A 13531-nucleotide genomic window follows, 5' to 3' on the forward strand; every position below is an offset into this window, starting at 1 on the left:
ACATTATTTGCAGCCAAGTGGCTGCTCCACTTGGGACAGACTTAATATCCAGAAATCCTATCTCGTTGTTACCATCAAGATCTACTTTTTAAAAAAGTACCAGCTGATGACTTTGGCTAGGTTCTCATTTGCTTAGAATGCCATTTGGAATTGAGGGATAAAACACATGAAATGAAAATATGGATATTAAAATAGAGCAGAAAATGGATTGTTTAATCCTGCCAAAAATGCTTCTGTTTAGAGTAAAACTTAATAGAATGTTCCTTTGGAAAAATTATCCAGGGGAAGAAACCAAAAAGGTAGCTTTTTTTTTTTCCCCCTCTTGCTTTGCAATTCTTTTTTTTTTTTTTTTTTGCTTTGCAATTCTTTAACCACATAGCGTAGTGCCTGGTACTCCATAAATAGATTGAAGAGACTAAAAGGTTAATCTGCAGCAAGTCATTTTAAAATGTTATGCTTTGCTAGTTTTGAAAGAAAGAATTTAAAAATTAAAGTCTTTCTTTTTGATGTACTTACCTTCTGAAAGTATTTTTACTTGTGGTGTGTGTACACTTGTGTATATACATGGGCACATATGAATGGACATGACAACATTCTTGCTATTTCTAGGTTTCTGGAAAAATAAATTTTATGTATAGATTTTTAAAGTATGTTTATTGCCTTTGATACATAAATAAATTACATTCATTCTTCCATCCTTCATCCAGTCTGTCATCTCTTTCAACATTATACAGCCACAACCAGGCCTTATGTGAGGTCTGGGGTATGTGACCTGATAGGCATCGTCCCTATCAGTGTATCGCTGACCACGTAGTGATGTCAGCACCTGCAAAAGTCATTTATGACATTTTTTTTTTCTGGGTTCTTGAGTTGTTGCTGACTTGATACATGTATATCTTATTTTTGATATTATATTATTATCAATACTATTATCATCTTGATATCATTATTATATATTTTTGACACCCTTTTTCCCCTGCCACTCTTAGATGAACTTTTTAAACAAGCTACCTTCCAATCTTATTCCAGAGCAACTGACAGTCCAGAATCAGTTGGTGATTCTACAGTAACACAAACTAAGTGTCCATTCTGCAAAACGTCTCCTTGGAGAGAACAAGCGTTAAACTACATAATTCGTGGATTTAAAATCTTCATGGTGCTTTATTATTTACCTGCATTAAAAAGAGCAGCTCAACAAATTTAAAATTAATAGATTCTATCAGGTTTGCCTATTGTTATTTTTGAGGCCTGTTACAGAAGAGAAATTATGCAAATGGCTGTGAGGCTGCTGCTACTGCACTCACACTGGGAATGCATTATATATAACTCGTTTCTTAGAAACACTTATCTGGAGCAGATCAAGCTCTCAGCCATTTGCAGGGGCATGTCCCTTCTTTCAGATGGTCCACTTTGAACTAATAAGTATTGTTAGAGGGTTGAGGTAGGAAGTAGGGGGGGGGGGGGAAGGAAGGCAGGATAAATTACTGGCACTCCATAATCTGGAAGGGCCAGGGGAAAATCCTTGGTAAAGATATTTTAGTCAGTCTCCTGAAAAGGCTGTCAATGACCTTTGAAACTATATCCTGCTGGTCTTCTTGTTCTGCTCTTTCTTGAGAAAAACTGCTAGCGTCAAATTTTAACCTTCCAGGCTGCCTGAAAATTCCCCCATCAACTGATTCCTGTATACCGATTCAACTTCATCTCTTGATTATGCCTATGACCCTTCTAATGGAACCAGGTCTTTTTCATATCCTCTTCATTTGTTCATTCATTTATTCATCTGGCAAACAAATGGGATGACCAGTAAGTTCAGTCCAACTATATGATGCTATATAATTGTATAAGCTATAATGTGAGCGTCTATTATGTGCACTGTGAGGGATACAAGAACACAGAACATATTATCCTTATTCTTAAGATTCTTAATGAGAGTAAATGGAAACACAAAAGGTTGCCCTGACCAGCAGAGGAAGATCTTCATTCTCTAAGCCATGCTCTTTTTTGAAAAAAAATTTTTAATTAATTAATTTATTTTTGATAGTCGGAGGGGGGGAGGGCAGAGACACAGGCAGAGGGAGAAGCAGGCTCCATGCACCGGGAACCCGATGTGGGATTTGATCCCGGGTCTCCAGGATCGCGCCCTGGGCCAAAGGCAGGGGCTAAACCGCTGCGCCACCCAGGGATCCCCTAAGCCATGCTCTTATAACTGTATCCTCTGAGCACTGACTCTTGGCTGATTTCCTTCCTGCCTAGTACACTAATCCTTTTCACTTCTTCCTTCAAAACCATACCTAAATTTACTCCAAGAAGCATTCCCACTGGAGTCTTGGTCCTGGGTTGAAATGGACTCTTCTTCAGAAATTATGGATGCGCTAATCCAAAGTTACTTGGCTCTTGCTGTCTGCTGCTTTGCAATCTTCATTTTATTCCACATGGGCCTCCATGCCACCTTGACTGACCAGAAAAGAAGTTCGCTGCAGGCAGGAAGGCCCTACCTTCCTGTTCTTAGCTCCTCCTCATCTTCTTAGCCTGCTGCTCTGCACATAGCCCACATGCTACTGAATGCTGTCTGTCGACAGTCACTTTTCCTTCCTTGGGAATCGAGATCAGAAACTCATGGAATGTTCCCTGGGTGCATTTGCTGCTCACAAAAGTGAACCTGCCTATAGGCTTTGTTTAGCCCTTTGCTTAGAAAAAGATGATTAGTTTGTGCCATGTCTAGAATGAATGGGTGATGCAACCTAAAGTTGGGGGGATATAAAATTGGGAGATACTACATAATGTGCAAGTGGGACCTGGGAAGATGGGTTTGATTCTGCTGCTTCTGCTGGTAGGAGACACTAAGTAGATCATTGGGTTCACAACCAATTAGCATCATGTTCATCTTGACTCGCAGGGAAGCAAAGCCACCGAGGATTTGGTAGATTTATCAGCCCCTCCCACAGAAGCTGTCTGAGGCTAGCCACTTGGAACCTGGCAGGAAAAAAGTCCTCTGGTGACAATGTGTCTGTCATACATTCTGGTCCGTGTACTCCTCGAAGACACCATTTTCTGGGCATGAAGTATTCTGCTGCTTTTTGGAGTGAGAAACCAATCTCGGATAAGCCGGATTCAGAAAATAGGTCATTGGTGTGAGTTGCAATTATTTTCCTTCCAGCTTTCTTCTGTGCTTGCTTTAGATTGCTTTTCTGCAAAGGGCAGGCGCAGCTGGCCTTGGCTGGTGTGCAATAGAGGCCCCAGACACCACTCCAGCCTCAGGCCTTTGTGAGGCACCACCCAGATTCCTGGGGCCTCAGCGCTAGCATCTATCTGCCTTTTGTCCGGGCCGTTAAATTCCTATTAAAGTCGTGAACAAATACCCTCTTTGAGTATTGATTTTACACACACACAGACACACACACAGCGTTGTTCATAGCCACTTGATTTGCCACCTGCAGTTTGTAATAGAACGGACATGTGGGATTATAAACCACTTTATTCTGCACAGAATTTCTCAGCTTGGGGCCAAATTGAAGGGCATTAGTCATCAGTAATTTGCAGTTATTTTTAATGTATTTCACTCGGAGAGGTTTAAGGCAGCTAAAGCTAAGATAAATTTCCTTACACTTTGGTGAGGAAGTGAAAAATCTGATCATTTAGTTAATCATGTGTCATAGCTGCGCTTATGTATTGTTCCTAAGTGAGTGCAACATCGTGACTGACTTGTGATTTGGTAACATGACAATTTGAATGATTAAATACATTCAATTATGCCACGACTCTCCCCCGCCCCCCCCCCCCCCCGGCCCAACCCTCAATATTTGTATAGGTTTAAGGTTTAAACTTCACAGAACACTAGAGAAGGGCACTTAGAGAATCACCCTGTGAAATGCCAGTTCCTGACCTGTCTTGCCCCGAGATTCAGTGTCAGCGGCCCCCGACTTGGGCTAGGGCAGTGAGCGGCGCCTGCAGCCAACTCTGGGAAGCAGTGAGGAGTTCAACCACCACCTTCTTCAGAAGAGGAAACCGAGGCACAAAGAGATGAAGAGACCTAAGATATTTGCCAGGATCCCAGAAACAGAAGCCTGCCGCCGCAGGCCAGCTGTCCTGCTTCCCGGTTCAACGCATTTCCCACCAGCCAAGCGAGAAATCCTTTGCTTCTCGCGCTCTGCTGGGGAATTAGCCTCGCACGGTGCGGCTACCTGCCGCTTCCGCGGGCGCGGAGACCTAGGTCCCTCCACGCGCACGCGCAGAGCGCAGACCTGGTTCCCTCCATGCGCACGCGCAGAGCGGACGGGAGGCCTTCCGGTCGGCCTCGCGGCTGCGTCCCGGCCTCCCTCCTGCCGTCCCTCTCCCTGCTCCCTCACCCTTCCACGGCCACCGGCCCAGCTCGAGGCTCCGGGTGAGATTCAACAGCAGAGAAGCAGCCCACAAACCAACTTTCCATGTCCTCTGCTGCCGCTTGGCACTCGGCACAGCGGGCCCGCCCTTCGCCGTGGCCCCTCACAAAGCCGGCCTCCCCTCTCAGGCGGTGCTCCTCCTCGCTCCTGCCCGGGCCGCAGCCTCCACCAACGCTGGGGATGCCTCGCTGACCCCCGCTCACCCGCGCCTCAGGCTTCCCCGAGCGTGAGCGCGGTGGTTCCAGAAGTTTCCGCGGAGGCTGAGGTAAGCAAGCGTGCCCGGAAGGGAGGGAAGGTGCTGCCAAACCGCCTGGCCGGAAGGAGCAGGAGAACACTTCTCACCTGGGAACAGCACGGCCGACCAGACTGGCCCGCAGGCCGGAAGGAAGGGACGGCCAGGGCTGCGCCCGACGGCAAGATGGCGGCAGCGGGCGCGCGGGGAGTGGAGTGCGCGGCCAGAAAGGGAGAGAGGCACCTCTCCGCTCTGCGGCGGAAGGGTGGGCTCTGTTCTGGGTGCAGTGGCATTTCGTACAACTTTGAAGAAGACCCCACGTGGGCGGCCTGGGTGGCTCAGCGGTTGAGCGTCTGCCTTTGGCCAAGGGCATGATCCTGGGGTCCTGGGATCGAGTCCCAAGTCAGGTCCCCGCAGGGAGCCCACTTCTCCCTCTTCCTGTGTCTCTGCCTCTCTCTGTGTGTCTCTCACGAATAAATAAAATCTTAAGAAAGAAAAAGACCCCACTCTTAGTGTGGAGGACAGACTGCGGTGGACGGGAACAGAAGCCATTGGCCAGAGGGAGACTGAGGCTGTGGGTGGGAGACGCCAAGGTTGCGCGGGGGTGGGGGGGGGGTGGGGGAGGGGCGGAGAGGCAGCAGGTAGGGCCCTGGTGGAGGTGCCTGGCTGAGGTGGTGACCGGTTCTTTTTCTCATTTGTTCAAATGGCTCTGTGGTGGCTTGTGGTGTCCCCGGTAGGCGTTGTGGTTGTGGCAGACCTCCAGATTCAGGAATTTATTTTTAGAGTAGAGCTGACAGGACTTATTGATTGTCCACGAGGAGTGCCAATTAATTACTTACATACAGGTAAAATAATTTGGAACTTGTTAGAAACAAATCTCAGTAAATTTGAAACTTTTTCTTCCCATCCATCTATCGCCTTCAATGAGAAAATCCTGTAGTTTTCCATTTTGATGCACGATACAGCTTGTTGACTGTCTTTTTTTTTTTTTTTCTTTTTTTTCTTTTAAGATTTTCATGTATTTGTACCTGAGAGACACGGAGAGAGAGGCGGCTCTCTGTGCAGAGCCGGATGCGGGACTGGATCATAGGACCCTGGGATGGCTACCTGGGCTATCCAAGCCAAAGGAGATGCAACCACTGAGCCACGCAGGTGCCCCTAGCTTGTTGACTGTCTTAATCAGTTTGGGCTGCTACAACACAGTGCCATAGACTGGGTGGTTTAATCAACAAACTTATTTCTCATAGTTCTGGAGGCTTGTAAGTCCAGATCAAGGCCCTAGAACAGTTGAGTTGTTCCAGAGCCTACTTCCTGGTACACTTTGTCCTCACATGGCAGGGAGATGGCAGTCATCTCTCTAATGTCTCTTCTTATAAGGGTATGAATCCTTTTCATGAAGTCTCCATTCCCATGACCTAATCATCTCCCAAAGGTCACACCTTCAAACACTATGATATTGGGGATCAAGGCTTTAATATATGAATTTTGGGGTGACACCTTAGGTAAAAAGGTCTCATTTACCGGCCTAAAAATAGATTTCACTTGTGGAAACAATCATACTTTACAAAAACCACGAATAGCTGAAACAGCATTAATAAATAGAACACATTCTGTAATATCCTTGTTTTTACTTAGAAAATAACTTTATTTTTCTGTGGTGAAATCTTATGTTCCACGTTGAAAAGTCATTGCTCATACTCTGGAGTAAATCAATTGTAAATAAAGAAATAGATACGAAAATAGTGTCTGTAGCAATTAGTGCTTAGAACAAATAAACAGGATTATCTGAGAATAATAGAGGAAATCACATGGGGTGGTTTTTAACTCCTCTCTACCATTGTTTCTCAAAGTGGGTGTGGAGCTGAGTGGGAAACTTTAAAATTACTTGAAGGTCCTTGATAAAAATATAGATTCTTCCACCTACTATTGATTCAGAATTGCTGGGGGGAGTGGGCCTAGAATAGGCATTTTAAATAAATTGCTGGGGGATTTTTTATGGGTATTACTAGGTCCTCCCAAACTCTCCCAACCCTGGTTCCCATCCTAAGTCCTTCTTTTTCCAGCCTCTTCTATCGCTCCATCTGCCTGGCAAGCCTACCCATCTGTGTGTAGCCAGCTCCAGCTTCCCCTTAAGGTCCGTCCAAATCAGATGCCATCCCCAGATCCTCCTGGCTGGATGGACGGTCTACTCCCCCATGTTGGCTCTACTTAGTATATAGTTTACAATCTATAAGTATATAGTGTATACTTATTACTGAATGGTAACTTGCAATTGAAGCTGTATCTTTTCACTGTGTGAACCATATGCCCACTGAGGTCAGGACCGAGTCTGATTCATTTTAAAGTTTATCAGTGGCTTGCTCAGAGTGGGTACTCAGTATGCATTTTGTGGAATTGTCTGGCTAAGCGTAAGCCTACTGTCTTTGGACTTTGGATTTCTACCACTTGACCATGTACTAAGTGTCTCAATTGTAGCAGGCCAACTTTGTACTAAGATTGGACAACCGGTTCTGTGCTAAAGTTCATGTTGTAAAATGAAGGTAACACAGGAATGATGAGTGAGAATGCAGGCTCTGCCAGCTGCGGTGGAGGCAACCTGACAGAAAGGCTCCCAGTTGCACTATAATTGAATGAGGATTCCCTACAACCGATGTATTCAACAAGACATCATAAAGAGAGTGGAAAGACATCCCAAGTGCTTTGCTTGGAAAACTTAAAAAAAATCCATTGTGGTCATACCTGCTGGAACTTAGGAAGGCATTGCTCCTTTTTTTTTTTTTTTTTTTTTCTGCTAATAAACCTCCTACAGTCTACTATCTGCATAGCCACCAAAGTAACTTGTTAAAACATAAGTCAGGGTTTGCCGAAGTGGTTCGTTGGTTGAGCGTCTGCCTTTGGCTTAGGGTGTGATCCCAGCATCCCAGGATCAAATCCCACATTGGGGTCCCGGCAGGAAGCCTGCTTCTCCCTCTGCCTATGTCTCTACCTCTCTCTGTGTGTCTTTCCTGAATAAATAAGTAAAATCTTTTTATTTTTTATTTTTTTTTAAAGAAAAAGATCGTGTCAGATCATGTCCTTACTGCTCCTATCCCACCAATGGCTTTTGACCTCAGTCTCAGTAAAAGCCAGTTCCTTAACTTACAAGGGCTGATAAAGACCTGTGTGGTTTATCTGCTCCTCTCCTGTCCCATATCTCTCTGATCCCACCAGCAGTATCTCTCTCCCTTGCTTATTCCAGTGCAGCCACAACTGGCTTCTTGCTATTCCTTGAATATGCTAAGTAAACTCCTGCCTCCAGGCCTTTGTACTTACTGTACCCTCTTTCTGGAACAGTTTCCCTCCAGATTTTTATTCTTCCATGTTTTTCCTGTCATTTTTCAAACATCCTGCTCACCTGGTCCTGCTACCACCCTGCCTACCACCCACTCTGACTTTCCAGTCACCTTTCATACTTTATTTTTCTCATAGGTGTTGATCTCTACCTATCATCTATATATGATGCTCATTTATTTTCTTAATTGTCTATCCCCCTATTAGAATATAAGCTCCATGAAGCCATGGTTTTGGTCTGTTTTGTTCATTGTTATATTTTCAACACCTGAACATGCCAGACATGTAGCAGATGCTCATTAAATATTTATTAAATCAATGAGGCAAAGTGGGGTAAACAAAAAGATTTAAATCCTGGCTCTAGGCTTAAATTCCTTAACATTTCAGTGGATCAGTTTTTTTTATCCGTAAAGTAGAAATAGTAATAGTGCCTCATGGATATATGACATCTGGTATAGCGTCCAACATCCAATATTTACTCAGTAAATGTTCCCTATGACAGATGGAGTTTTACAAGTCATGAAAAGAGTGTCTAGTGGTGATCCTATTTTCCAACTAGCAGATTTTTCCAAGATGTAGTAATAATATATTTTGGAAAAAAATAATGTATTTTGTGCTTTCTGTTTGCTGGGACCACCGCACAACTTTAAGGGATGAGTACTTTCATTATTTCCATTTTATGGATGAGGAGACAGAGGCACAGAAGGGTTGAGCAATTTTTCCCTTGCCAGTAGTAAGTGTAAAAGCTGGGATTTGATCAAACTCAGGACTAGAGACCATGTTCTTTACCTTTTTTTTTTTTTTTCTCCACTGCTTCTCACTGAGTGAAGCTGTTGGAAAAGAGAAGAAAAGGAGTGGTTGTCAGTTGACTTACTTCCTCCATAGTAGCATGAGGAGTTCAAAGATAGGTGGTGTTGGTTGTTCTTTTCACCTCTTTGGTGGAAGTAATTCTTTTGCTCCAGCCAGATCCTGTCAGGACTCATTAATTCCCTCTCCAGCTGCCCATGGTCTCTCTGCAATGCTTTCAATTAATCCTTCTTACCTGAAAGCAGTGCTGGGGATGTCTTTGTCTTAGTGGAAGGGGGCTTGTACGTAGTAACCTGGACACAGAATCCTGAAATATATGGAACCATCCTAGATAATGATGGGCTTTCTTTCTTGAATTTCTTTCACACAAATCCCATTCTACTAATCGAAGGCATATACTTTCTTCAGGGGTCAGCTAAAGTCATTGCTTTGAGACTCCTAAGATTCAGCGCTCTCAGTTTAACTATATTCAATCTTCTTTGTTTCACAAATGTTTGTTGACTGATAGCTCATGTAAATGCAGAGGGGACTCCTATGACTTAGTCTTTTCCTTTAAAGTGCTTGGGCCCTCGTTTGGCAATTGAGGTTTATTCACAGGGTGACACCACAGGCCAGCTTATCATATATGAGCACTATAAAGTTTCAGGGGAAAAGGAGATGCCTAATTGTGCAGGGATAAGGGAACATGAGCTGGCTCTTGAAGGGCTGGTAGGATTCGTGATTAATGGATAGGGTGGAATGAGCACTTCTGTTGGTAGAAATCATTTGAACAAAATTAAAGGTACTGACATCCAAGGATGATTCAGGAGGTGGTGAGGGATTTGGTTGAAGTTCATCATAAGCTTGATACAGGGAAATAAAAGAAGTTGTAAGATAGTCTTAAATATCTGACTGAAGAATTTGGACTATAATTAATCTAGCAGTAGGAAGCCATCATAGGTTACTCATTTAAGCAAAGTTGTGACATGAATGGATCAATGGTTGTATGTGTTTATCTGCAGTGATATTTACAGTTAAAAATGGTTATGAGTTGGGATGGTGGGATTTTGAGTGTTGTAGTATTCATTCATTTTTCTTCATTTTCTTAGTGCTCTGTGAAACTACAACTCTTGGGATCCCTGGGTGGCGCAGAGGTTTAGCGCCTGCCTTTGGCCCAGGGCGCGATCCTGGAGACCCGGGATCGAATCCCACGTCAGGCTCCCGGTGCATGGAGCCTGCTTCTCCCTCTGCCTGTGTCTCTGCCTCTCTCTCTCTCACTGTGTGCCTATCATAAAAAAAAAAAATAAAAAAAATAAAAAAAAAAAAAGAAACTACAACTCTTGTGTTTTAATTAAGATGATCTTATTGGTTCTCAAAGTTCTGTTTTTTTTTTTTTTTTTTAAGATTTTATTTATTTATTCATGAGAAACAGAGAGGTAGAGACACAGGCAGAGGGAAAAGCAGGCTCCATGCAGGGAACCTGACGAGGGACTCCATCCCAGGTCTCCAGGATCATGCCCTGGGCTGAAGGTGGCACTAAACCGCTGAGCTACCCAGGCTGCCCAGAGTTCTGGTTTTCAATCTTGTATTCACCAAGAATTTATTGAGCACTTATTATACAATGGGCATTTGCCTATGAGGCAGAAAAAATTATGACGGCATGGCCCCTGTACCTTAGGGCCCACCGGTGGAGAAGACCAACATGTGAACAGTAAATGTCAGGCAATGTGGTAACTGCTAGAAAAGAGTACATGATACAGTGAGACCATAAAGGAAAGGTCACCTCTAATGGGAAGATTAGGAAGGCCTCCTACAAGAGATGACATCTACACTTACTTGAATGGGTTCTGTGTGGCCATGTGCAGATAGGTTCTGTTTGTTAAGGCCCTAAAGATTGGCCTAGTCTCTTACCAACCTTTACCATTGTATCACACACTTGCTTATATGTTAGTTTGGAATTATACTGTAGTTTGTTAATGCTTATATGATGTTTTCTTATTATATTTAATATTTGTGCAAATTTCCCCTTTCTCTAAACTTGCACTGTTCACTTCTCAGATTTCTTTTTAAAAGCTGTTCTCTAGGTTTAAAAGCATTCTTCCATGATTTGTAATTCATATGGAGCATACTATAACATTTAGACAAAATATTCTGAATAACATACTCAGAAATGGAATTCTTCATCATAAATTTTCTCTCAGGTAGAAAATGTTGCTGGACAAGTTTCTATTTAAATCATACTTGCTAGGCTTGACTGATTGCAGGAGTTCACAGGGTACATGCTTCAGACTGCTTCATTTTCAGCAAGGTAAGGCTGCATCTCTACTATGGAGTAATGCAAGGTATTCAAAAAGGGTAGGCCAGGCTCCTTCAGGGTTGTTAGGAATTAAAACCAGCTTGTGAGGGTCTTAAGTTGGCTTGTGAGAAGAGGCAGTTTCTTAGAAGAATGAAGTAAGAAACTTCATGGACGTCCAAGGACAGACAAAGCTTATCAAGCTTCAGAAAGCCTGGATATAGAATTGGTAGTAAATCCATTTGCCAGTCCTCTTTTAAGCATGGTCCTTTTGATTTCTTCCTTCTCTGCTTTCCTCTTCTCAAGATGGGCTCCTGCAGCTTTATATGGTGTCTGTTTTCCCATGACCTCAGCAGGTCTGAGTGAGAATAATCTCCTCTATAGAGATCTGTTTGCTAAAAAGAAAAAAATTATTTTACTTTTAAAATAAAATAATACATGCAATAGCCAAAAAAAAAAAAAAAGTAGTATAGAAAGGTCTAAATTTTCTAAAAATCATATTAATCTCCCTTTTCTAATTTCTCTGACTCCTGATACCTCTTCCTAAAGTTTAAGAGGTTTTTGGGTAGTTTTCTGGAAAATACATATATAAAGATACACAAATATAGATACACATACAAGGGCATACACATACAATAGCTATAAGTGTAAATATTCCTTTATTTACATAAAATTCTCATCTTTACAAACTGTTCAATACTTTTAGAAAACCGTATTTATTTTGTTATTCTTTCCAATTAATTGACACAAAACTTATTTTATTTCTTTTAAATGGTTACATGTTAGATAGTATTTCATTTTATGTAATTATTATGATTTGTTACATAATCTTTTCATAATGATGGACCTTAAAGTTGTATCTGGTTTTCTATTAGAAACAGTTCTACAATGAACATCCTTGTATATTTGTCTACTAGAAGTTTAATAGAGTTTCAGCTTTTACATTTGTTCTGTGATCAATTGAAGTTAATTTTTGCATATGAGAGGAAAAGGTGGAGGTTCCTCTTTTCTTTCTGTATATGGCTATACAATTGTTTCAACATTGTTTATTTGTTGAAAAGTTTTCCTTTCTAGTAATATAGAAATATGATTGATTTTAAAATATTCACCTTGAATTTTATAACTTTGATAAATTCACTAATTCTAGTAGCCTTGTTATAAATGTCCTCAGATTTTTTATGTAGATGAACATGTCATCTGCAAATAAAGTCCATTTGCTTCTACCTTTCTAATCTCCAATCTGGTTGCTTTTCTTTTTCTTGCCTTATTGCACTGCCTCCCCTACAATGTTGAACAGAAGTGGTGAGAGCAGACGTGCTTGCCTTGTTCCTGATTTTAAGGTGAAAGCATTCTGTTTTTCACCATTAAATGCGATGTTAACTCTAGGTCTTCTGCAGTTGCATTTATCAAGTTGAAGAAGTACACATATATTTCTGCTTTGCTGAGCATTTAAAAAAAAATCCTGGGTGGATGTTGAATTTTGTCAGGTGCTTTTTTGTGTCTATTGAAGTGATCATAGGGTTTTTCTTTCTCAATCTGTTAGTATGGTGAATCTAAATTTCCTCCTCTGATTAGAATTAAATTTAAAATTAAAAGGTACTGGGAACCCTGGGTGGCGCAGCGGTTTAGTGCCTGCCTTTGGCCCAGGGCGCGATCCTGGAGACCCGGGATCGAATCCCACGTCGGGCTCCCGGTGCATCGAGCCTGCTTCTCCCTCTGCCTATGTCTCTGCCTCTCTCTCTCTCTCTCTGTGTGTGTGACTATCATAAATAAATAAAAATTTAAAAAAATTAAAAAAAATGTAAAAGGTACTTGGAAAAAAGTTTTATGTTACGTATGTACTTTGATATATATATATGTTGGGTTAACTATATTGATTGTATGTATTTCCTACTATTTTGTCTTCTTCTGTCATGATTGGCTGTGTCTGTTATTATTGTTTTGTTGGTTCTAGGTGTTTTTTTATGAATTTCGACAGTTTTTAGTGGTGAATGATTTATAACATACACAAACACATTATTGATTTAAATTCTGGAGATTTCAATAGTGTATAGAACATTTCCTGGTGCATAATAATTGCTTAGTATATTATTATTATTATTAATTATCATGTACAAATAATGCTTTATGTTTTTTAATAGTTTTTGCCTTAAATTTGCTCTTTTGTGATATTAATACTATGACTCTTTTTCTTTTTCTTTAACATTTGCCTGGTTTATCTTTGATGTCCTTTTTACTTTTAACCTTTCTGAGTTAGAGTTTCTTGGAGAGTTTTATTATATTTTTAAAGATATTTGTTTTTCTTATTTATTTTTAAAGATTTTATTTATTCATGAGAGACACAGAGAGAGAGGCAGAGACATAGGCAGAGGGAGAAGCAGGCTTCATGCAGGGAGCCCGAAGTGGGACTTGATCCCGGAACTCCAGGATCATGCCCTGAGCCAAAGGCAGACACTTAACCACCCAGGCATCCCTTGGAGAGTTTATTTTATTTTATTTTATTTTAAGATT

The 13531-nt window shown here is 41.7% G+C and overlaps 1 protein-coding gene across 12 annotated transcripts in view; it reads left to right on the forward strand.

Moving 5' to 3' along the window:
- The first annotated feature begins 4280 nt into the window (after nucleotides 1-4280).
- Nucleotides 4281-13531, forward strand: part of MYO3B (myosin IIIB) — a 427138-nt gene continuing 417887 nt past the window's right edge. For 11 of the 12 annotated variants that reach the window (XR_003141433.3, XR_003141434.3, XR_003141436.3 and 8 more), the window contains exons 1-2: nucleotides 4281-4644; nucleotides 5622-5763. Coding sequence is in view for 7 of the 12 variants with exons in the window: in XM_025460118.3 (XP_025315903.1) it covers nucleotides 5711-5763 (53 nt within the window). In the remaining 5 variants the exon portion in view is untranslated. The remainder of the gene's footprint in view (nucleotides 4645-5621; nucleotides 5764-13531) is intronic. The other variant, XM_049106168.1, reaches the window with a different exon arrangement.

This window comes from Canis lupus, chromosome 36, assembly GCF_003254725.2.
Source record: "Canis lupus dingo isolate Sandy chromosome 36, ASM325472v2, whole genome shotgun sequence".
NCBI lineage: Eukaryota > Metazoa > Chordata > Mammalia > Carnivora > Canidae > Canis > Canis lupus.